Consider the following 23,293-nt stretch of genomic DNA (forward strand, 5'->3'; position numbering starts at 1 on the left):
CAATAAATTATATAACGCACTTAAACGCGAATACCTTTTACGGATGGGCGAGTAGCTTGCCACTGCCAAAAAGCGGTTTCAAGTGGAAGCGTGTCATGCCCACAGAAGAGAACTGCGATAATGAAAACGTAAGAAAATTCAAAGATGGGATGGATACCAGAGGTGGACTTGGAGTACCCTGAAGGGCTACACGAAGGACACAACAGCCACCCACTTGCGCCGGAGGAAAAGGTCATTGAAAAGGAGTTGATGTCGGTTTGCCAAAAGCGTTTGATGGAAGACTTGAATTTGGACCCGCCGAACAGCGAGAAGCTAGTGCTGACGCTGGAGGACAAAAAAAAATTACGTGGTGCGCTACAAGAACCTGCAGTTTTATCTCAAACAAGGATGCGTTTGAAAAAGGTGCACAGAGCGATCGAGTTTGAACAAGACTGCTGGATGGAGCCATACACTCGGATGAACACTGAATTCAGGAAGAAACCAAAAAGCGATTTTGAGAGTAACTTTTACAAACTGATGAACAACTCCGTGTTCGGCAAAACGATGGAGAACTTGAGAAACCGAGTCGATGTGAAGCTGGGAGACAAGATACGTCGTTTGGTGGCCAGCCCTTCATTTGCAAGGCGATAGGGAAATGACTTGGGAGGCATACAAATGTACAAACGCAAGCCCCTCCTGAACAAGCCTGTTTACACAGGTATGACAATTCTCGAGAACAGCAAGACCTCGATGTATGACTTTTTCTATAATTACTTGAAAACTAAGTAAGGGACGAAGTGCGAGCTTATTTACACAGTCACAGACAGCCTTCTCTTAGATATCCAGACGCAGGACGTTTACAAAGATATGGCGGAAAACATTGGTTTGTATGGCACAAGCAACTATCCAAAAGACCACACGCTTTACAGTGACAGAAATGGAAAGGTTCTGGACAAGATGAAAGATGAGTGCCAGGGAAGGACGATTACGGAAGCAGTTGTTATAAGGCCAAAAATGTATTCAGTCTTGGAAGAAAACCAAACAAATATCAGGAAAGCCAAGGAGGTGAAAAAGAATATGGTGGAAAAAGAAGTTAGGCACGAGCGCTATAAAGAAGCGCTTTTTGCAAAAAAAGCAATTCTAGCACAAAATGAACATTCTTCGCAGCGAGGGCCACGAGATTTGTGGCATGCTTGTGAATAAGGTTTCACTTTCACCCTTTGATACAAAGCGTTGGATAGCGGATGACGGTGTACACATACTGGGATACGGGCACAAAGATATTAAAGAACGGCATTAGCAGGTGGAAGCTGTGTATTTGGAGGCATAACCAACAGTTCTTCGTTTCCTTTGTTTCAGTGGCACGCCTGTAAACTAGCTAAGCTTAGTGCATGACCACTATAAATAAAATTTACATTTTTTACAGAACGGCGCTTAGCCCCGTCAAACAATAGATAGATAACAGGCTCGTTCGGTTAGTTACAACTCTTTCAAGATTGTAGACTTTCGAATACCAGATTCGGTCTGTAGCTCTTTTGGTCCCACCTTCAAGTTCACCGGGTTGATACAAATATCTTACATTAATGAGATGGGGGAGCTTTTCTTCTTTCAATCTAACAGGTTTGAAATACTTTGTAGAGGGTTTGGAGGCGACAGCCTTCTCTTTGATTGCGACAGGTGTTTTTTTTTTTCCTATAAGACTAGTCACCTCGTTGTTAAGAGCGCTAACAACGTCGGGAAGCCTTTTGACCCCCGGCAGTCGACCGCTGGTCAGAAGGCAGGAGCATTTCCACGGCATACTGATAGCCGAATAAGCGCTCGGCCAGTGTGCGGGTTTTTTTTCTTTTTCTTTCTTTTCTTTTCTTTTCTTTCTTTCTTTTTTTTTTTTTTTTTGTTGTTGTTATTTTTTTATTTTTATTTTGTAGCAGTTATAATACAGTACAATATGACACACAACTTAACCATAGTTAAACATACTTCTAACAATACTTACAAATACCGAATTACAGTATGTTGCTTACAGTAGACTATTTACAATAAATTACATTACTAAACGCACACTACATACACGTAAATTACTTACAATAGACTACTCATAGAAAACTACTTACAATACGTTACATACAGTAGAGGTTTATTTACAATATTTTTCGGGAGAGGAAATTCAAGAAACAACATCGAGAGTTTAGATGAAATTACAAGTTAAGAGTTTTTCCCATTCTTTGTTATATTTAGTCATCTTATTATGTTTTGCTGCTATTTGTCGTTCTACGTCCTGAATTATTTTTACTTTTGCCACGAAAACCTTTAATTATGGCTCCATATTATGCAATTTGCATTTATAAATATAAAGTTCTGCCGTAAGTTTCAGGTGATGTAAAATGATACTATCTTTGCTTTCACTAAAATCACCAAATAAGATTAGTAGTGTTACGCCCAGTTCAGACGCCAAACTTTTCATGAGCCGAACCTAATACATTGAATTAAGTACATGAAATGTTCGGCGTCTGAATCAGTTAAAAACGGCTATTTGAATTTGGAACGGCTCAGCCGTTCTTCCCGCCTAGCTCAGGCGGGAATTTCGGCTTTGGAACGGCTTTGATTCAGACGTCGAACTTTTCATGTGCCGAACCTAATGCATACACCTTGCCTGAAAACCGCTGATGTTTCGATGTGTTTTGGCTCAAACTAAATTAAGTTCGGTGAATTAAGTTCGACGTCTGAATCAACAGGCGTACTTTTGATAATTTGGGTCGGTCCAAATTCGAATTAAGTTCGGCTCATGAAAAGTTCGGCGTCTGAACTGGGCCTTAGAGTCTCTACAAAAATCTTTTGTTTTCTAAGTCAAGAAGTAAGAGCCTGCCAAAAGGCTTCTGTATACCTACAGTAAAAAGTAGAAGTTCGAGGGATTCAACTTCCTTTTTACAAAAATTGCGAAAAGGTGAACAATCATTTTAAATCTGGAAAGCTTTTCATTTGTAGATATGATATCATTCAAAAGCTTATATTGAAATTCCCGTAGCTTTGTCTCTATTGTGACAATAAATGGCAGGGAATAGATCTTTGTCCATTCCGTCGCTAGCTCGGGATATTTATTTTGGAGTTTCTTTTGGGCAGTTGGAGGGGTTTGCTTTTTGAATTTGAATTCTTTGCAAAGTAGTTTTGATGTAATGTTTAGAATGTCAACGTCTTTTCCATCCACTCTGACAAAAGTAATACCATTTAGTGTTTGTGGGGCAGAATATTCTTGATTCTGGTTGATGAGAAGTCACCAGTCTGGTGGAATTGTGTCGACAATGCTCATTAATTTAAAACGGTTGACTGGGGATAAATTTGCTTGCAATATCTTTGTGCTTTGGAAATTGCCTGTCTCAGATATCAAATCTCCAATTTTGACCACACCTCGCGAAAATAAAAGCTCATCAAAAATTGACTCATTCTGTATGACTATGTTCTTATTTTTAAAAATAAATGAGTAACCAGGATAAGACATTTGGAAAAATAGAAAAACGATCTCTGGCTAAAAATTTGTTTAAAACGAGCTTTCACGACTACCAGTCTGTAGTCTTTAACGAGTAATAGATAGAAAGCGCGAACGTTAAAATATATACTAAGAAAAGTGTGAAAAAAAACAAAATTATATTAAAAACAATAGAAATGCTTGTGTGCGAGTAAAAAATGCTAATGTGGGGTTCAAAATAAAATTGAATATTGTCATGGTAATTGTTTCGCATTATTGTCAGCATGGTTCGTAATTGCTGTGTGCAAGGATTCCAAAGTTTTTCTAACACGGAAATTTCCCTTGTCAATCACGCGTGCATTGTCAAAGTCGATGGAATGGTCGTTCAACCAGGCATGTGAAGCAATGTTGGAACCTTTTTTTAAAGGTTTTTGTGTTTCTAATATGTTCTTTCTTCCTTGTTTGTAAACATCTACCAGTCTCACCGATATACCTCCACGGACAATCGGCGCATGGGATCTTGTAAACGACATTTGTTTGTAGTTCCGCGGGTGGTCTTGATTTCGGAGAAACAAACTCTTGTTGTAATGTCTTAAGGGGTCTGCTTGTAGTTTGTATTCCATTGTTTCTTAGAAGTCTTGAGAGAGGTTCAGTTAGGCCTTTCATGTAAGGTAAAACTGCGAAGCCAACATGTAAGTCAGAAGGATCAGCCCATCCAAAGAACACTCCTAACAATTCTTCTGGAGATGGTGTGATTGCCAGGGGTGGTTTCTTCTTCAAGATGTTAGATATGACCGATAGTGGGTAGCTGTTCGATTTCAGAGCATCAGTGACGTGGATTAATTCTTTCGCTTTTCCCTCAGGGGTACTTGGGAGGTTAGAAGTACGATTCAGGAGAGTGGTGGCAGTACTCAGCTTGTGTTTCATTTCGTGGTGTGAATAGAAATCCAGATATCGGTCTGTGTGGGTAGATTTCCTTTTTTAAAGGTTTTTGTGTTTCTAATGTTCTTTCTTCCTTGCTTTAATTTTATCATTACCTCTCCAAATAAATCCATAGATCAGTTTATTAATCTCCGTAATGAGATCTTTAGAAATTACGATTAATGCCGCTTTGCTCATAAATTTTGGAATAACGAAAGTTTTTACAATTTGAATTTCTCCTAGTAAGGTTAGACCTCTGCAACTCCACGTATTTAGAGATTTTTTAACAGATTTGAAAATTGAATCAAAATTAGCTTTTCTTCTTGATGGATTGTGATGGTCAAAATAAACACATAATATTTTGATAGTTGACCGAACTGTATGTGTAAATTCAGTCTATCCAAGGTGTTGTCGTCCAATTTGCAAATAGTTCTGTTTTGTCTTCATTTAACTTTAAACCAGAATACTTCGAAAAAACGTCTAGACACGTACAAAGATGTAAGTTAGAGAGCTTATCTGTTAAAAAACAAGTCATTTCTTCAGCGAATGCCGTTAGTTTAATTTCTTTATAATTGATTGTTATCCCTCTTATGTTGTGATCTTGCCTAATTTGGCACGCGAGAATTTTCATGGCCAAGGCAAATAATAATAGAGGTGACAAAAGGTTACCTTGAGGAACCCCACGATGTATATAAAAAAGATAAGTAATAAAGCCGTTTTTTATAACGCAGCTTGATATATCGGTATAAAATGTTTTTATCCGCTGTATAAAATACGGTCCAAAGTTGGATTTTTCCAACGCTTTGAAAAGAAAATTGTGATTGAGCGAATCAAATGCTTTTTCAAAATACCATATCTATTAGTTATTTCTGCAAAAATGTCATCAATTGCTCGCACTGCGTCGAAAACCGACCTTCCTTTGACAGAGCCATTTTGATTGTAGTGAATAATTTCCGAAAGAAACGGTTTTAGTCTCTAAGCTAGAGCTTTTGATGCTATATTTACATCAACGTTAATTAACGAGATAGGACGCCAATTTTTGATAAACCGTCTATCTTTATCCTTCTTTTCCAGAAGAATTATCAATGCTTGTTTTTGAGAAATAGACAACTGGCCGTGGACGTGAGAGAATTCTAAAGACGCTACAAGATGTTTCTCTAAGAGATGCCAAAATGCTAAATAGAATTCGGAGCTCAATCCGTCGTTTCCTGGTGTTTTGTTTTTCTTGAAGGATTTTAACGCGTCAAAGAGTTCCTCTCGAGAGAGTACTTTGTCTAAGATTTTTTCTTTATTTTCAAAACTTCTTATTATTTATCCCACTAAGAAAAATATTCATATTATCTTCGCCCAGAATAGACAGGTTTTTTTTCATAGAGCGTGGCATAGACATTTTGGATTTCTTTCAATATTTCATTCGGGTTTGTTAATATATGATTATTTTCATCAACACATATTTTTCTCATGCTACTCTTTTTCTTTTTGTTATTTTTAAATTCAAAAAGTATGTGTTACTCTTTTCTCCCTGCTCATAATTCTGCTGGGCTTGCTTCCAGTTCAAAATTGTCTGAGAGAGCATCATCGACTGGCGGGCAATTTTTACCATGGAGGAGCTAATTGTAGTCACAGAAAATTTTTCTGCGAGTTTTTCACAGACATTTCTGAGCATTTTCGTGCATATTTCAGGCTCCGAGCCGATTACTGTGTTCTGGGTATCATTGGAAAAATCGTTTCCTCCCGCAGAATTTGAGTACAGATGATGCCAATTTTGGTCAAAGGTGATGAAGTCAGATTTGGAACAAAAGCCAACGCTCGCCACGACCGGTTACGGGCGGCACAGGAGTCAATGGGTTGTTAGTACCAGTAAAAAAACTGTTTTGTTTGTTGCTTTTGATCGCCCTCCCCCCGTGTCTTCTCCCCCAGATAATTAAGCCCTGTTTATGTAAGCCCGCCTGAAACCCTTAGAATAAAGTTCTATAAGCCTAGGACTTCCATGTATAACCAGATTTTACAGTATGTATATCTTACTAGATGTTTTGGTGTGTAGTATCGCTGCGTATTTTTACGAGTTGAGTGGTATTTTGACGAGCCCGTAGGGCGAGTCAAAGTACAAGCAACGAGTAAAAATATACAGTGATACTGCACACCAAAACATCTAATAAGAGATTTATTATCCAACTGCTATAGTCAATAAAATTTATCAATGAAAGAGGGAGAGTGTGACAGTTTTGCGTGCGCGCGCCGACCTGTACGGCAAACAGGTTTTCTACTGTGCAATATCGCTGTATATTTGTGCTGTTATTTGGACGGTATTCGCTGCAGTTGGATAATAATTTCACTTATTGAGTAAATTTAACCAGCGCACATTGAGAGATCTTGAATTATGTTTTCTTCTTTTCATTTTTACATCAATTAGCTTTTTTATGGGGCATGTGGATGATATAGCTCAATGTCGTCGTAGTGGAGAGCACAGCCATTACAAATTCCTTGAATGGTAGGTTGCAGCTGAACTAGTTATTTGATAATTTAGTCAGCATATACATGCTGTAATATTAGCTCAGTGAAACAGAGTTGCAGGTTACAAAATAGTACGAAGCATGCTCCTGGGGGTGTGCTGTGTAAGTCAGAGTGCGTGGGAATATTTTCAATAGTCGACAGTTTTTTTTTTTTGTTTGTTTCTTTTTCACAGGCATTTGGAATATGGCAAGGTTGTGCTTGTTTGGTTAGCATTTAAACCGTTTGTTTTAGTAGCTGATCCAGGGCTTATAAAGGTATGAAGTCAAATCTTTAGAAGAAAAATATACCTGCCGGCCTTGGGCATTTAAGTCCTATGCGACCATAGCCGTACAGGTGTCCTGTCCTATACCTTCACATTTCATTACCGAGCTTAATGTGAAGGTATATGACGGGACACCTGTCATATATGAACTCAGTTAAGTGACCTTGCTCTCCATGAGTTCTCGTAGCTCAGTGGATAGAGCGCCCGCCCGGTGTCCGGGAGGTCATGGGTTCGATTCCTGTCGGGGACTCAGAATTTCTCTTTGTCACACGCTCGTGTCATGTTGATTAATTCGCCTTCACATTTCATTACCGAGCTTAAAATTCACCATCTTTATTAACTTATCAAGTAAAATTTATATTAGTATTGATCATCAAATGATTTATTATTTATTCCAAAGGAATAATTTATTTATACAAGTGTTATGATTATTTGTAATTGATGGGATTGAATGGTGAATGGGAGCTGGGCCGGAAAATCGAAAAACTATTCTCATGAGAAATATCACATTTATAAGTACCACATTACATGAATAATACAAACTGAAGACATTTTTTAAAAGGAAAGTTTCCCAAAAAAGAGTCATCTGGATGCTTCCTGTTGTTTCATACAGTAATGGAGCGGAGTGGGAAGATGATATGAAATATTTGTCTCTTTAGTTAATAGTTTAGGAAATGTTACATTAATGCAGTGTTACATTGTATAGCAATGCTCACAAGTTTGAATAATTCATTGTTGTTTTGTTTCATTTCAAAGGATATTCTCATAGTAAAGAATCTTCCAAAACATCCAGCATTCTTTGCAAATGCTTCCTATCTCTATGGACAAAGGTACTCAAAATGTTCCTTACTTTACAAAGTGTTGTTTCTGTATTCTTTGTGTATATTAAGATTTTCCACTTGAAATAATCGTTGTAGTTTTTGGTATCAGCTAGAATAATCACCTAGTTACATAACAGCTTAACATTTGCTTGCAGTTTCTGTAGTTATAGGACAGAATTGATCAGTTATGGCACTTTGTCGACTCGAGTACTACATAAACTTAACTCTCCAAGGGCTTCAGTGCACATGTTCCCAATTCAATTTATTCACCAATTTAAACTATTACCAGACATTGTGACATTCGTTCTCATAATACCATAAACAACAAGAGCCTTTTAATTTTATTGACAAAATCAAGTTGGAAATTACTAACTATGCATTTTATTACAAAGGAACAGTTATATATTTTACCTAACATTTTAGGATTTTAGACATATTTTTTAAATAATTTGTCTAATTATTGAGCAAGCATTTTTAGAATTTTATAGCATCTAATTGCACTTGTCCAGCTTTTCTTCTTCTGAAACACTTTAATTTGTTTTATTATTATAATTACTTATTTGTTTATTCATTTATTTATTTACCACTTATTTAAATATTTACTTATTTACCCATTCATTGTTTTAACAGTGCCCAAATCGATAACAATTTTATTAATAACTGCAGAAGTGGTTACCCTGCATAAATATTTTTAATACTTATATTATATTTATTTGAAATTTCAACAATGAGAAAAACAGTCACAAGGTCTCTCTGACATAATTGTCTAAATACGTCTTATATTATTTTCCATTTATGCAGTTGATCATTTCATTATACTGTTTTGTTTCAGATATCTTGGTGATGGGATGCCATTCAACACAGACGAAAAGTCTTGGAAAAAAAGACGTGTAGTGTTGGAGCCAGCTTTTCATTACAAGTAAGCACATTAAATTGCAAATATTAGCAATTAAAAGGTGATCTGAGAAAAGTTACCTTTGAAAATTTAGATGACAGTTGATCATGATCTGACACATGTTTCTAGCTGCAAACGGGATGCAGACTCACAGGAATAAATATTCAAAACAAAAATTTAATTGCTAAATTACTTACTGCTCTACCCAAGGGCGGTGTTTATAGCAAACTGATGAAACGGCACTTAACAACGTGTAAGAGTCACTTTGGGATATTTGGGTGTCTGTCGGTTAAAGCACTCTAATAAACATTATAAGTTCTCACTCGATGAATGCGAATCGATTTTGTTCGTTACAAACCACATACCTTATCTTTGAGGCTCTTCAGATTTTTTTTCCAACAGCTTCATTGATTTTTACAGCTGCGAAGTTGTTTCATCAAGTGATACGAGAAAGAACGAAGCATAAAGCTTCGACCGCTTCGCATCGACAGTGGCGGTTGTTTTGAAACTTTGAATTTACTTCGTGTACGTAGTTGCGACACGTTCACATTTAAATTTGTGATGTCTTGCATGACACAAAATATAAAACGAAAAGAAACTCTCGAGAGTGCGCAGTGCGGACTGGAAATCATCTATAACCCTTACAATTATTGACAGCTAACTGCCGTTAAGCCAACTACTTAGCCTAACCTGAGCACTCTTTAGGCTAACCCTCATGCCATAATTTCCATCATTTGGTCATTTCGTGTTTTAAACACACGACTGCCAAAGAAAGTAAATGAAGGGATATGTGCATTTGTTGCATAGGGAGCGTTATGACACTCTCATCCTCTGAAAAACTGGGACCTAGTTTTTGTTCAAGGATGTGTTTATAATATATGATGCCGTGTATTATATGGTTCCTTTGGTATTGCATTTTGAGCCTCTGCGTTTTGCCATATTCAATTGCAGTAAAAAGTTACGAACATTTTCGAAATAGGATTAAAAAAACGTGGAATGATCGTGCAAAAATCACTCTCAGGGGATAAAAAATTATATTTTAAACTAGCTACCGTTCAAATTCGAGGGCGATCGAAGAAATCCCCTTTGAGTTGCAACTCTTTAAAGTGTCTGCTTCAAGCGAAAAAATTTATTCGAGAAAACAGCGCTAAGAAAAATCTCTTGCTTCGCACACAACTCCCCACACAAGCACTGTATTCGACTGGGTTCTCAGACAACTGAGCCAATCAGTGCAGGGAAAGTTTACTACAATACCGGCGTTAACCTTCTGGTGAAATTTACGCTCGATTCTCCGGAAAAAAAAAACCTGTTTCGCAATGCGCTTAAGGCGGAGAGATAATTTTTCCGTAGCTCGGTTTTCTTGAAGCTGATCTGGCGAAATGAAAAAGACGAAAAAGGGTACGAACGCTAAGGTGACTGGGCGAAGCGAACAAACAAAAGAATGCGCGACGGAGCAACTGAGCATGGCTAATATTTCAGTGGGTCTGAATGAGTCCAACGATTCGTCGGTAACGGACTCCTCGATCAGAAGAGTCTCTTTCAACATCGCTGTTATCGCTGTCAAGTTCCCAAATTTTTACAGAACCTTTCTCTTCTCTTGACTCGATCGACTCGATACGGTAATCTTAGGCTGCTGTTTACAAAATTATCATTAACTAATTTACCACTTCTAGAGTTTTAGGGGTCATGCAAACATATTATTTTGCATATTTTATTTTTTTAATCAGGTGCCTTAAAGAACTGATGAGTTCTTTCAATACCACTGCCAATCTTCTACTCGAACATCTTGGCACAATGGCTGATGGAAAAACAGAAGTTTGTATGTATGACCAGTTTGCCCGTGCAGCATTAGATGTTATTTGTAAGGTAAAGTGTAAATACCTACCCATACTGAAAAGACAATCAATTTGGCAAATGCTGCCGTTATACATAAAGTATACTGTTTTTTTAATATTGTGCTTCTTTGTGGGTTTTGACAGGTCGGCTTTGGAATGGATATGAACGTTATATGTGGAAAGGACACCAAATTTATTGACGCAATTGCCCTTACTTTTCTTGGATGTGATGTGGCAATCTTTGAACAACCATTTCACAAGGTAATAACAAGCATAGCATTAAGCTCTTACTAATGCAAATATTGTAAATCTGTTAGGCTGAGCTGCCGTACACTATCAATCAATGTTAGTTCACTATTAAATTTTCCTTTGTCGTCATTGTCCAAAACCGATTACGCGGTCAGATCTTGCACGGGTACGATTATGCAATTAGATTATTCGCTGTCGACTTTTTATCGCGTGATAGTTGACGAGGGCGCAGCCCAAGTCGACTATCTCGCATAGAAACCGAGAGCGAATAATATAATTGTTTTAGTGTAAATCTACTAGTCGTTCAAAACTTTATCTAAATCCTCTTCACAGACCATTCAAAAACGCCAAGAAGCTGCCGTCATTTTGTTAACAAGGGCGCACTGCTACGCTACTTGTTATCTATTACAGAATAGATAGTGAGTAGCGTAGCCAATCAGAGAACGGCATTCGCGATAGAACGCTAGTAGATTTATACGTACAGAATATAGAATGCCCACGGGTGACTATCAGACGATTTGAAGATAGATCTAAGTAGTTTTTAGGCTGAAAACCGCGGTAAACTGTGGTAAAATAAAGCGTCGAGCGGGCGCTGGAGAGCTTCCAAGATTGTGAAGAAAAACTACTAGGTTTCATTTTCAGTTCTTCCACGTTCTTGAAGGTCAACAATTGACAGAAAATTTTTTGTTTATTTTACTCAAAGAGGATACCTTGATAGAAAATACGAAAGCTCCAAGCGCTCCATAGCGGTTGAAAATTTCAATAGATTCATGTCATTTCAGTTTTGAGACATGTCACTACAATTCAATACAATTAAGACAATAGAGTTCTTATGTCACAGACTTATGGGCTCATAGATTCCCTTAGAAGTTTTATGTCCTGAAACCTACATAAAAGCACCGTTTGCTTTCTGATTGAACCAGAAATTTGCTCTCGGGCCAATATTTGTTTTTTAGAACATAACATTCCTAAGGGCAACTATCAGTCCACAGGTCCTCAACAGGAATACTCTGTTGTTTATTTAATAATAATAATAATAATAATAATAATAATAATAATAATAATAATATATTTATATAGCGCCAATCCACTATTTGTCCATGGCGCTTTACATTAAATAAAAAAAATATTTAAAAAGCTAAAAAAGGGGAGGGGAAAAAAAAATAAAAAAATCATCTAAAAATTAAAAGAGTTAAAAAGCTTGTTTAAAAAGATATGTTTTTAAATGCCGTTTAAAAATGTCAATCGAACTACTGGATCTTAGTTCAAGTGGGATCGAGTTCCATAGTCTCGGTGCCGCCACAGCAAATGCTCTCTCTCCATATGTTTTCAGTCTAGCTTTCGGGGTCGCCAGAAGGTGTTGAGAGGGCGATCTTAATTTCCGTTGAGAGGTGTTGTACTTAAGTAATGCACTGACGTAGTAAGGCGCTGTTCCATTGAGAGCTTTGTAGACCAGTAGGAGAATTTTAAAAATTATACGGTAGCAAACAGGTAACCAGTGGAGCTGTTTTAGGACAGGGGTGATATGATCAAATTTCCTAGTACGTGTAACAACTCGAGCTGTTGTATTTTGAATAGATTGTAATCTTGAAAGTAGATGTTTTGGAAGACCATATAGCAGTGAATTGCAGCTATCTAATTTCGCAGTAACAAAGGCATGAACAACAATTTTAGCACTCTCCTCGTCAATGTTCTTTCTGATTTTGGCGATATTTCTTATGTGATAATGAGAAGACTTGCAAATTGATTTTATGTGTTCCTCAAAGTTAAAACACTTATCAAAAATAACGCCAAGATTACGAGCTGAGGATGATGGTACAACTGTCACGTTGCCAATTTGAAGAGACTCTAAAGAAGGACTGGGACGATATCTTGAGCTGATAAGAACAACTTCAGTCTTGTCTTGATTTAGTTTGAGTTTGTTGATGACCATCCAGTTGTCTATATCACGGACACATTGCTCGATAATAGTTTTACACTCTACCATTTTATCAAGACAGTCAGTTTTAAATGCCACATAGAGCTGGGTGTCGTCAGCATAGAAATGATACTCTAAGTTGTAACGCTTAACAATGTCAGCAAGAGGAGAGGTATATAGTAGGTATAAAAAAGGGCCAAGGACTGATCCCTGTGGGATGCCACGTTCCAAGAAACGTTGAGAGGATCTGTGTTGAGAGTGTGTCATGACTGGAGGTCACCTAGTAAACGGAGACACCATGCAGTTATTTCCCATAGTTTGGAAGGACCATTTTAGAAACTTTACTTGAAACCATATTTTAAGCAGACACCGGCTTCAGCAAGTCCCCAACATTCCTTCCCATATTTTATGTATAGTTATAACAATAACACATATATTGTACCTCTGTTAACGGAACACTAACAAGAGTTTTGTGGGTGTCCAACCACTGGTTATGAGGACGGTCATACAGGTTTCATTGTGCAGCCAAGCCTCTCTCTACTCTAATTGATTTCTCTGTTGAAACACGATTATACAATTTTAAATGTTATCACTTTATCGTGCATGTCATCAATGGTGCCGATAAAATGTCCACTAAACAATTTAGATTCACCTTGCTTGGGTCGGTCTTGACTTGAAGGCCACTTTATACCATTGCTGTTCTGGCTTTACAACAACGTCATATCCATAATACAGACACCTCTACGAATACTTAGTTCATTCGCTTCGATGACCATACGTAGATTTTTTGCTGTTAGCCTGCGTTGGACTAAAGTGACCTAAAGGTTCCAGCCGTATGAGATGCTAGTCCATTGCGGGCACCCTGGCTCGGTCAGTGTTGTCTTTTCAACGCAATATCCTTAACAAATTAGTTTCTTTAAAATTCCATTTTAGCAATTTCCACACGTTTTTTCTGTCTTTCTTTTGATGTTGTTTCAGTGGAATGTTTTCCAGTACCCTTTTCAGCGGCGTGTTATCAAGGCAGTCCAGTTCTTGCGTGAAACAGGAAGGAAAATGATTGAAGAGAGAAAGAATGCAATGAACGAGGGAGAAGAGGTCCCTGATGATATATTACAACATATTATTGAGCTACAAGGTTTGTTAGCTTTGTCGTCCAGACATTAATAAATCCAGATCTTTAGTTAAAAATATATGTACATGTAAGAGAAAGACCAATAGCTATAATTAACATCAAAAACCTTGGACTGTCCTTTGATAAACACTTATGAGACTGGATACTGTAAATAAAAGGCATTTTCTGTCCTCATTCGTTCAATATCCTTAATTAACCCTAATTATCCTAAGCTTTTTGTTTTTGTTCATTAATCCACAGGCTTCCCAAACTCACGATTGGAGGAATCGATGAAATATAGAAATGATTTATGAACGCGTATCGAGTGGGACGTGACCACCTAAAGTACGCTGTGTTGTGTTACACTTCGGGCCGTTGAGAATTTTGGCGCTCTAAAAGGCATTGTAAAGAGTTTGCAATGCCTTTTAGTGAGTTTGGGATGCCTGTGATTAGACTGCGGATATTCTCGCTAAAGCAACCGAACTTGCGGACATTATGTGTAAAGCATCAAAACGCAAGGATATTTCGTTTAGTGCCATTCACGTGTTAATACTCAATTATGATGTCATCTCGCGACAAATTGACGTCATAAAAGAAACCCGGTGACTAGTAATGCTCACGAAACCAGAGGTCAGACCCGAGATGTCCCAGGAAACCTCTCAGGAAAGCCGATGTACATATGTAAGAGGGATCACAAGGCCTCCCACGGGATCCTCATATACAGCTGGTAGGCATTGCTAGTCCACTGCCCCAAGACTTGGATAAGATGGTCCAGGATGTCATTACGAACTGTTACCGTTGCGGCGCCAATGTGGAAGCTATGGCACGATAAGCTCCCAGCTATGCCAGCAGCAGCCATAATCTGCCTTAGCCAATCAGAGAGAATGCCACGCGAAAGCGATTGACCTTCCTGAAGACGAAACTAAGGGCCTGGAGTATTGCCTGAGCCTCTTCGAGATAGATAGGGCTATCATGGCATGCACAGAGCAAAGAGGATGAGAGCCCACGCCGATATGGATGTCGAATCCCTCGCAGAAGGGGTCAGCCTTTGATGCCTTAATTGTGTTGCGCATACACGAAAGTGTTGACGGCGCATCCACTGCAATGGCCTGGGCAGTTAAGTGAATCAAACGCGAGAAGCTGGACAATTTGGGCAATGTAAACTCTGCTTCCCTGGATTGTATTGAATTAGTTCCTAGAGTTGCTGCTTTGTACAGGTATCTCTTGACAACTTAACGAAACTCTGAATGCTTCAAAATCTCTAGATAATTAAAACTTTTAAATCGACCTGACAGTACGTTTGAAAACAGAAGAAACTATTTCAAACAAATGTCTGACATGAAGTGGTCTAACTTGCTTAGTGAATAACAATCGTAAGTAAATACCCATGCCCCCAAAAATCATAGTTTTGTTTAGTTTTTCTTTTGTTTGTTTTATTGAAATAATTGTTTTCTACAGAGGCAGATCCAAACCTTGGGATAGAGGACCTGTTGGATGAGTTCCTCACTTTCTTTATTGCTGGTATGAAACGTTACACGTAAATTGGTAAATTTAAGACCTGAGACTACGTATATACTTCAATTCCCTTTGGAGTGAAATGCACGGTATCCCTGAAAAGCAGACCGTTTTATTTATTTATTTATTTATTTATTTATTTGAATTTGAATAGGTAGATTAAATGCACCACATCCCTGAAAGGCCAAACTTTTTGTTTTTATGTCTATTTGAACAGGTACTTAGTTAGTTTAGATTAGGCCTTTAATTCCATCCATTAATTACTTGTGACCCAATCTACTATTCATAGCCTTCATCTTCTTCCCCTCCCCTCCCCCCACATATGGCAATAGTGTTTGCCCGGTCGCTTGTAGTAAGTAGCTTTCTCCATCGTTTATGCCAGTTCAAGTGTTGTTACGTTTTCGCCCTTTTTACACGAGCTTCCTGCATTTCTGTTTTGCCCGCTCTGCACACTAGTTGTATGGTTGGGTTTTTCCCGCGTCTTATACTAGTTAGATCATCGGGCTTTTCCCGCCTTTACATCAGTTATATGGTTGGGCTTTTCCCGCCCTTTACACCAGTTATATGGTTGGGCTTTTCCCGCGCATTACACCAGTTATATGGTTGAGCTTTTCCCACGCCTTACACCAGTTATATGGTTGGGCTTTTCCCGTCTTTACACGAGTCATATGATTGGGCTTTTTCCGCGCTTTACACAGTTCCCTTTTTCCCGGGCTTTATATAGTTCCCTTTTTCCCGCGCTTTACACAGTTCCTTTTTTCCCGCGCGTTACATATTTCTTTTTTTCCCGCCCTTTACACGGTTCTCTTTTTTCCCGCGCTTTACACAGTTCCCTTTTTCCCGCGTTTTACATAGTTCCCCTTTTCCCGCGCTTAACACAGTTCCCTTTTCCCCGCCCTTTACACCAGTTAAACTTGTTTTAGTTTTTGTGTCCTTTACGTCAGTCAAGATGGTTTGTTTTTCACGCTTTGCACACTGGTCGCTCGTTTGTACCTTTCCCTTTCTTCACACAAGTTACCAGATGGTTCGTTGGTTTTTTTTTCACACTCTACATTAGCTCTCATTTTGTTATTTCAGGTCACGAGACTACAGCCAGTTTGTTGTCGTTTTGTGTTCTTGAGCTTGGAAATCACCCTGAGATAATGCAGAGGTGACTTCTTACACAAACTGGCTCCTGTTCCTTAAATTAAAAACAATGCCTTTGTCACACACTAAAATGCTGTATTGTTTTACAAAGAGTATTCCGGCCTTCTTCTATTGCATATATTTTGTATGTGACTACTTACCATTGACTTGATCTGTTTTATTTTGTTTTTCCGGATTGTTTTGGAGATTACAACGGTGTTTAAATTAACAATTTTGAATTTTAAATGAGACGTAGAAGTTTTGGAGACGCTGAGTTCTTCTGTTCTTTTTTCCTCTATTTATTTTGTGTCCCCAGTGGGATTTTTACAGGCTACAAGGCCTTACACGCTCATAAAGTTTCTATTTACGTGTTTACCCATGGAAGTTTAACTTAAACTGTATTAACTAACATGAAACAAAAAAAAAATAATAATTCTCTTTCATTTATTGATTCTCGTGGCTTTTGCAGTTTGGTTGAAGAGGTGTTTGATGTGTTGGGAAATAAACAGAATGTTGCGTTTGAAGACCTGGCTAAACTGCACCAGCTGGGACTGGTAACGTTTCTCTTTTAGTATTATCGTGGAAAGGTAGATAAAAAAAATAATCGCAATGTTCTCCATGTTATAGGCATGTAGACACAAGAAAAATGTAGAAAGCTGTTTCTCGCTTTACACGGTTGTCTTTTCTTTCTCTCTTGGCAAGGTTTGTACTTACTCACTGAGTGATTGCAGTTGTTCTTGTTGTCTTACCAGGTAATAAAGGAGATACTGCGCCTGTATCCACCCGCAGCTGCGACTTTACGGACTTCTGGAAAGGGTCAAGAAATAGGTGGATACGAGATCCCTGCTGATACCCCCATTATGGTAAATAACTTTCTTACGATTGTTCAGTTTGTTTTTTGTTTCTTCTTGCTGGTGCCCGTGCTTTACTTCTTGTGTTAGTTTTAACTAATGGCTGCTACAGCAAAGAAACGTTTGCTGAATTAACGAATATCTGTATTCTGGTGAACTGTCTGTTGTAACGTTGTTGATGTATTTCCAATATATGAAAGATTGCCCGCGTAGGATGCTAAAAGCTCATCATGCCCCCCACACATTGATTCTGGTTTTCTATCTCCGTTTAGTCAAGACGCCGTCTCAAGATTAATAAATTTAAGTCGTTTTTAGTTTTATGCTTGCGCAGCCGTAGGACACTTAAGTGTTGAACAATAACGAAGATGTTTATGATAGAGTTTACTGATGACTTGCCTTTCCGTATTTTCTCTTGACTCTCAATGTTCCACTCTGCTCTACCGTTGCTGCCGCTGGATAAAAATCATTTAATTCTGTATGCACATGTGACCTAGAAAGCTTGACTTTTCAGTGACTGTCTTAACGTTTGGCATGAAACTCGAGGATTCTTAAAATATGAGACAGTAAACGGCAGTCTTGGAGAGAACTGCGCGCGCCCAAATTTCCCGCACTTTGGACTGTGAGGGCACTTTTGTTAAGTTGCAGGTGAGCACTTTTGTCAGCAGTCACTCCCCTGAGGTTTGGACCAACCCAGAGGAGTTTAACCCTTACAGATTTGGCGACGAAGAAGTAGCAAAGAGGTATGAGAGAACAAACGATTAATTCAAGTTACCTTCTCTAGTGTGTGATAGTTCCTCATGACGATCAGTGATACCTTTTCAAGGGATGTGTTTGACTCATGTCCCACGCGACGTAGTCAAACGCGGAGCACTAGAGACGTAACTGGGAGAGAGATGCACTAATGTCAACTCTATTTGCATCCTGGTCTGTACTGACAAAATTTGTATGACTTGTGTTGCTGGTATAACTGTTAATCAATAGACTGATAAAACTGTTTCGTCGCACTGATCTTGTAGCTAGGATTGCTGCAATAATTGTTACTGAGAAAAGACCAGTGACTGGCAAGATTGAAATTCTTGCCTGTGTAGAGCAAGTTTAATTAATTTTGTCCACAATGACATTGAAAAAATAAAAGTAAAAACAAAATAATTATTCGTTGATTACACTTTGAAACTTTTAGTGCAAGTAATTATATTAATTGAGAGAGCAGTTGCACAATATTTGAGACTGAGCCGCGCCAATCAACTCTTTCGGTAGCCTTCCGTTAATTCACATCGTCTCAAAACTTTAAACAGTTTCTTAATTTTTGTCCTGTCAGGTCTCGTTATACTTCCTTTCCGTTTTCTCTTGGACCGCGCAACTGCATTGGACAAAACTTCGCGCAGGTAATTTGAACTCCACGTTTCAAAGTGTTCCGGGTTATGCCTTAAGGCATAAGTCTATTTGAAAGTGTGGTGGTTAGAAACATCTAACCGCCCCCCCCCCCCTCCCCCCCCCTTTCCATTTGGCACAAAAGCGAGTGCCCGACCCCTAAATGAAGGTTGAAAATTACGTGATCCACTCCCTATAAAACATGACATTTTTGGCTGCATAATCCAACAAAATCAGATTTTGTGTATAAAAGTGTGGTGTTATTTACGTTTCAGAATTATTTCTTAACAATACAAAATCATCTAAAATTAATATTGTTTTCCTTTACTCTTGCAACTTTAAGTCATGTCCGTACACTCTAAGAAAACTTGACCTTAAACCTTCCCCACTTGGCCTCCAGTCTCGCTATACGTGGAAGAGTGATCCATCTAGAAAAAGGCTGTAGAGAGTCCTGGGACTCACACAGCCGGCAAGCCACGAGTCCGAGGCCTAAGAGTATGAGTCTCAGATCTATGAAGATGTGTCCCGTACCCATGGGGACAAATACCATGTAGACACAAGGTTGGCCATTTGTTGTTCTTGAAGACCCGCAAATGTCGAAAGTATTAGAGCAGTATTTTGAACATTTCTGCTCTGGGACTCCTTGCTCATTCCGTTAGACTTCTTAGCTTTCGTACGGGTTTTACAATACATGAAATTGCCATCTCTATTGTACACCTGCCAAGTGTACTTTTCAGCTACGGCTCGAAAAAGGTGTCGTCGTTTGAAACTGGAAGTTGTCGATTGTGTCAAACGTGTGCCAATTCTTGCGTTAAAACAGGATGACCCATCTCTATGCCATGGGTAGCTGAAAATTGAACTACCCACCCTTTACCAGGAGCTCAAAAACTGATGACCCACCCCCTCTTTGCACCGACCCACCCCCTCCCCCCTCCTAATACTTTTTGACCAGGCCCTAAGCCGTTCCCACACAAGAGATTTGGGAACGAAATATGCGAGGTTTGGTTTAGACAGGAATTTCGTATATACCTTTGTAGTCAATAAGAGTGTTCTTGTGGACTGGCATCAGGTTCAAGAGGAGTACAGGTTGCATCTTGACCTGGCAATGCTACAGTTTCCATTATACTGTGAAAGAGATTGTAAGATAGAGATTGTGAGAGACAGGGTATCTTGCTCCAAAATGGGTTATTTCAAGGACGCCAATTCGCACGTATTAAAAGTCTTCATCTTGCAGTATTTTTATAGCATGTTTTTCGGCGAGACACTACTTCTTTTTTTTCTGTGCCTCTACTGAAACATTTCACAACAAGAGTAAAAATGTAACATTTCCCCTTCTGGCTGCATGCTATAGAAGCTGAAGGTCAATAGCTAGTTATAGTCGACAATGAGCCAGTCTTGTCCACACACTTGGTTTCTCAATTCAAGACTAGGACTTCGAGTGAACATTAACTTCAAAAAATATTTTGTCTAAGTTTGGGTTTATAGGGTCTTGGTTTTCAATGTAGCATGTAGAACTTGCACGTTTCTCCACACTCAGCTATGTATCTACTTGAGGTTGATAAAGGTGAATTAACCGCCGTAACAAGTTAGTGAAGTGGATGTTTTGAATGTTAGCCCTTTGTCAGAGGAAAATGAAGAGAGTGAGCACACATCTTGAAATGCGGTACCTGTGTTTTGTAACATGAACATCATCATCATGTACTTTACTTGAGTCAACAGGTTCAATCTGTATGACATACAAACCAATAACCAACAAACAGTTCGTTATTGAACTATGAGTACCAACGTTCGAGTGGAAACTCGCACGAACATTGGTCATTTTTAAGGTAGCCTCCTTCGTAGAGATTATTATGGCCCGTCACGCGCTCCTCTCTAATGAACGTAGTGTGCTTGTGTGGCGGGCGGGGGGAGGGGATTGCGCGATGTGCACACCGAGCGTCTGCATGGGAAGCTAACTTTTAATACTACGCTGAAGGCATTTGAAAACGGAGGTTTCACTCTGAAAACGCATCAAACGTTTCCGTCCACACTACGTCGGAGAATTTAAAAACACACTAATTACCGGTCATTTTGGATTTGTCACGGTTTAAGGAAAACTCGGTCAAGGAAGTCACAGGATTATCTTGACTACATAGTTTTCGAAAACTGAGCTCCGTTTCCAAATATTTTCCTTCCAAATTGAAATGAAAGCCGGCGTTTTCAAACTCCCCCCGTTTTAGAGAGCGTTTTCGGAAAGTTCCGTTTCCGTGACGGATTAGTTTGGACGGTACGCCTAACCGTAGAGAGAAAGCTGCATTTTCAAATTCCTCTGACGCAGTGTGGACGCTGCCGAGTAGAGAAACTGTAAGACACGATGCCTTCAACTGCAGGATTAAATGATTGGTTTTGCTCATGGGCATAAAACTACTCTCTCACAGTGACTCTCAATTCGGCAGGAGTACAGTCAAATCCAATGAACTATAATATTTTTTCCTGCGGATTTCCTTTTCTTTTTCTTTTTTTTAATTTTGATTTCCCGTTTCCAGATCGAGGCCAAGGTTTTGTTGTCACGCTTTCTTCAGACGTTCAAGTTTTCTTTGGTACCTGGTCAGTCACGCAAAGTTCGTGAACGAATCACGATTCGACCCAACGATGGCGTGATATGTACTCTGATTAAAAGGCATTAGACCATCACAGGGTAGTCAGGTTTAAGCTCGTTTTTTAAACTCCTTTTAATTTATAGGTCAAAGATTAAAGAAATAATGGAGCTAACAAAGGCTCCACTAAAACTAAGAATAGGTTGCTTGTAGTTTTAGCCGACCTTAGCTAAATCTGTTTGACAGATTCTTTCAACATGGTAGTAATGCTCATTCTCTTGGACAATGCAAGATTTTCAATGGGACAAAATTTGTGCAAACGATGCGTTAGGATGTTTATACGGCAACAAATTACGGCAATTGACCATTAAAGAATTCTTCTAATTCATTTTAAAGACCTAAGTGCGCTTTCCATTCAATTAAACTTCTAGAACTTTTGAACAAATGGGGCGAAAAGTTTCCATAAAATCCGAAAATTGTTAAATTTCCGAAATGCGAACCATCGAACAAAAAATTCCCGAAATTCCGTAATGAAACAAAACAGAAATTCATGGTGAGAAAATTTCGGAAATTTGGGTGTAGCCTGCGAGGTTGCCCTATTTCCCAGAAATTGTGAACAACGGCGCTCCGTTCGCCAAATACAAACCGGAATTTTTGGTCGAATGGAAAGTGCCCTAAGTTTAGTCTGTTTCCGAAAATACTTATTAGACGTCATTTTAACACTACAGATAGCCACCTCAAATATCACCCAATATGTTTTTTTTTCCTTTCTTCCTCCTTTCTATTCTCCACAAATTAAAAGCAAGCATGGCAAGACTGTTGTGAATTAATTTCGCCGGAATTCACCCGTGCGAATGAACTGCAGATAGCGCACGGGCGCCTTCGCAATTATGTAAGTTTTGTATGTCCACAAGTATAAGCAATTTCGTATTCATATTTTTGAAGCATGTGGTCTGTAAAATTGGTGAAGAATAAACTGTCGCAAGTTTGCGGTTGGAGTCGTTCGTACTTCTTGAGACGAAGACTCCGACAAAATTGAAGACCAACAATTCGTATGAATTGCAGAAAAAAATACTTAAATTTCCTCCTTATACCTAAATATATGTTGCAATATTCAAGATCTATATATCATTATGCTTGGTGTTTTCTCGTCTTGCGATAATATTGTTTTCAGCGACGCACTAATGCAATAAAATACATTTTAACGGAGGATTGTATGTGGGGTTGACTAGAATTGATGCTGTTCTTTCTATAACAAAGTAGGGGGTTCTGCTGACGTGTTTAGAACCTCAGAAACACTATTTTAGCATTCTGGTCGAATTTGTTATACTTTTAGGTAGATGCCTTAAGTACCAAAACACAAACCGCGGTGATAAACATGGAACCAAAACGCATGTTAAACAAAGTTAATTTCCTTGACGTTTCGTATGTACAACATACATCTTCAGAAGTGACCGTTAACTAGATTACAATCGAAATTTAAACGCGAAGAAAAAGAAAAAGACTGGTATCTAATAATATGTAACAAGACTAATTAACAATTATTCCATGAAACCGCGTTGGATATGAAGTGATAAATAACCAACGAGCGCGTAGCGCGAGTTGGTTATGATCACTTCATATCCAACAAGGTCGAATGGAATAATTGTTTTAGTATATTCTTAATCGGGTTTTTGCCGCCGATTTTTATTTCAACAATTTTACAGAGCGGAAAATTTTTAAACTTGGCGCACTGTTTTCCATATAAGGTAAAACTCCGACTAATGGCTCATAGTCGGAGTTTTTGAGCCAATCAGAGAGCTAGAAATGCAATAGTCGGAGCTGAGAATATACTAATAGTTATTAGTATATTCTCAGCTCCGACTATTGCATTTCTAGCTCTCTGATTGG

The 23,293-nt window shown here is 38.6% G+C and overlaps 1 protein-coding gene across 1 annotated transcript in view; it reads left to right on the forward strand.

Moving 5' to 3' along the window:
- The window catches only part of LOC110047751 (cholesterol 24-hydroxylase-like), a 29,893-nt gene extending 6,988 nt beyond the window's left edge, over positions 1–22,905 (forward strand). The window contains exons 2-15 of the mRNA XM_089282317.1: positions 6,774–6,851; positions 7,047–7,128; positions 7,893–7,966; positions 8,790–8,876; positions 10,580–10,718; positions 10,832–10,948; positions 13,833–13,989; positions 15,424–15,486; positions 16,558–16,630; positions 17,075–17,159; positions 17,358–17,468; positions 18,102–18,196; positions 18,775–18,841; positions 21,353–22,905. Of these exons, the coding sequence (XP_089138443.1) occupies positions 6,774–6,851; positions 7,047–7,128; positions 7,893–7,966; positions 8,790–8,876; positions 10,580–10,718; positions 10,832–10,948; positions 13,833–13,989; positions 15,424–15,486; positions 16,558–16,630; positions 17,075–17,159; positions 17,358–17,468; positions 18,102–18,196; positions 18,775–18,841; positions 21,353–21,493 (1,369 nt within the window). The 3' untranslated portion in view covers positions 21,494–22,905. The remainder of the gene's footprint in view (positions 1–6,773; positions 6,852–7,046; positions 7,129–7,892; positions 7,967–8,789; positions 8,877–10,579; positions 10,719–10,831; positions 10,949–13,832; positions 13,990–15,423; positions 15,487–16,557; positions 16,631–17,074; positions 17,160–17,357; positions 17,469–18,101; positions 18,197–18,774; positions 18,842–21,352) is intronic.
- Positions 22,906–23,293: the final 388 nt, after the last annotated feature.

The sequence above is a fragment of the Orbicella faveolata genome, unplaced genomic scaffold (genome assembly GCF_042242905.1).
Source record: "Orbicella faveolata isolate gen_17 unplaced genomic scaffold, um_ofav_v1 contig_12, whole genome shotgun sequence".
Taxonomy (NCBI): Eukaryota; Metazoa; Cnidaria; class Anthozoa; order Scleractinia; family Merulinidae; genus Orbicella; species Orbicella faveolata.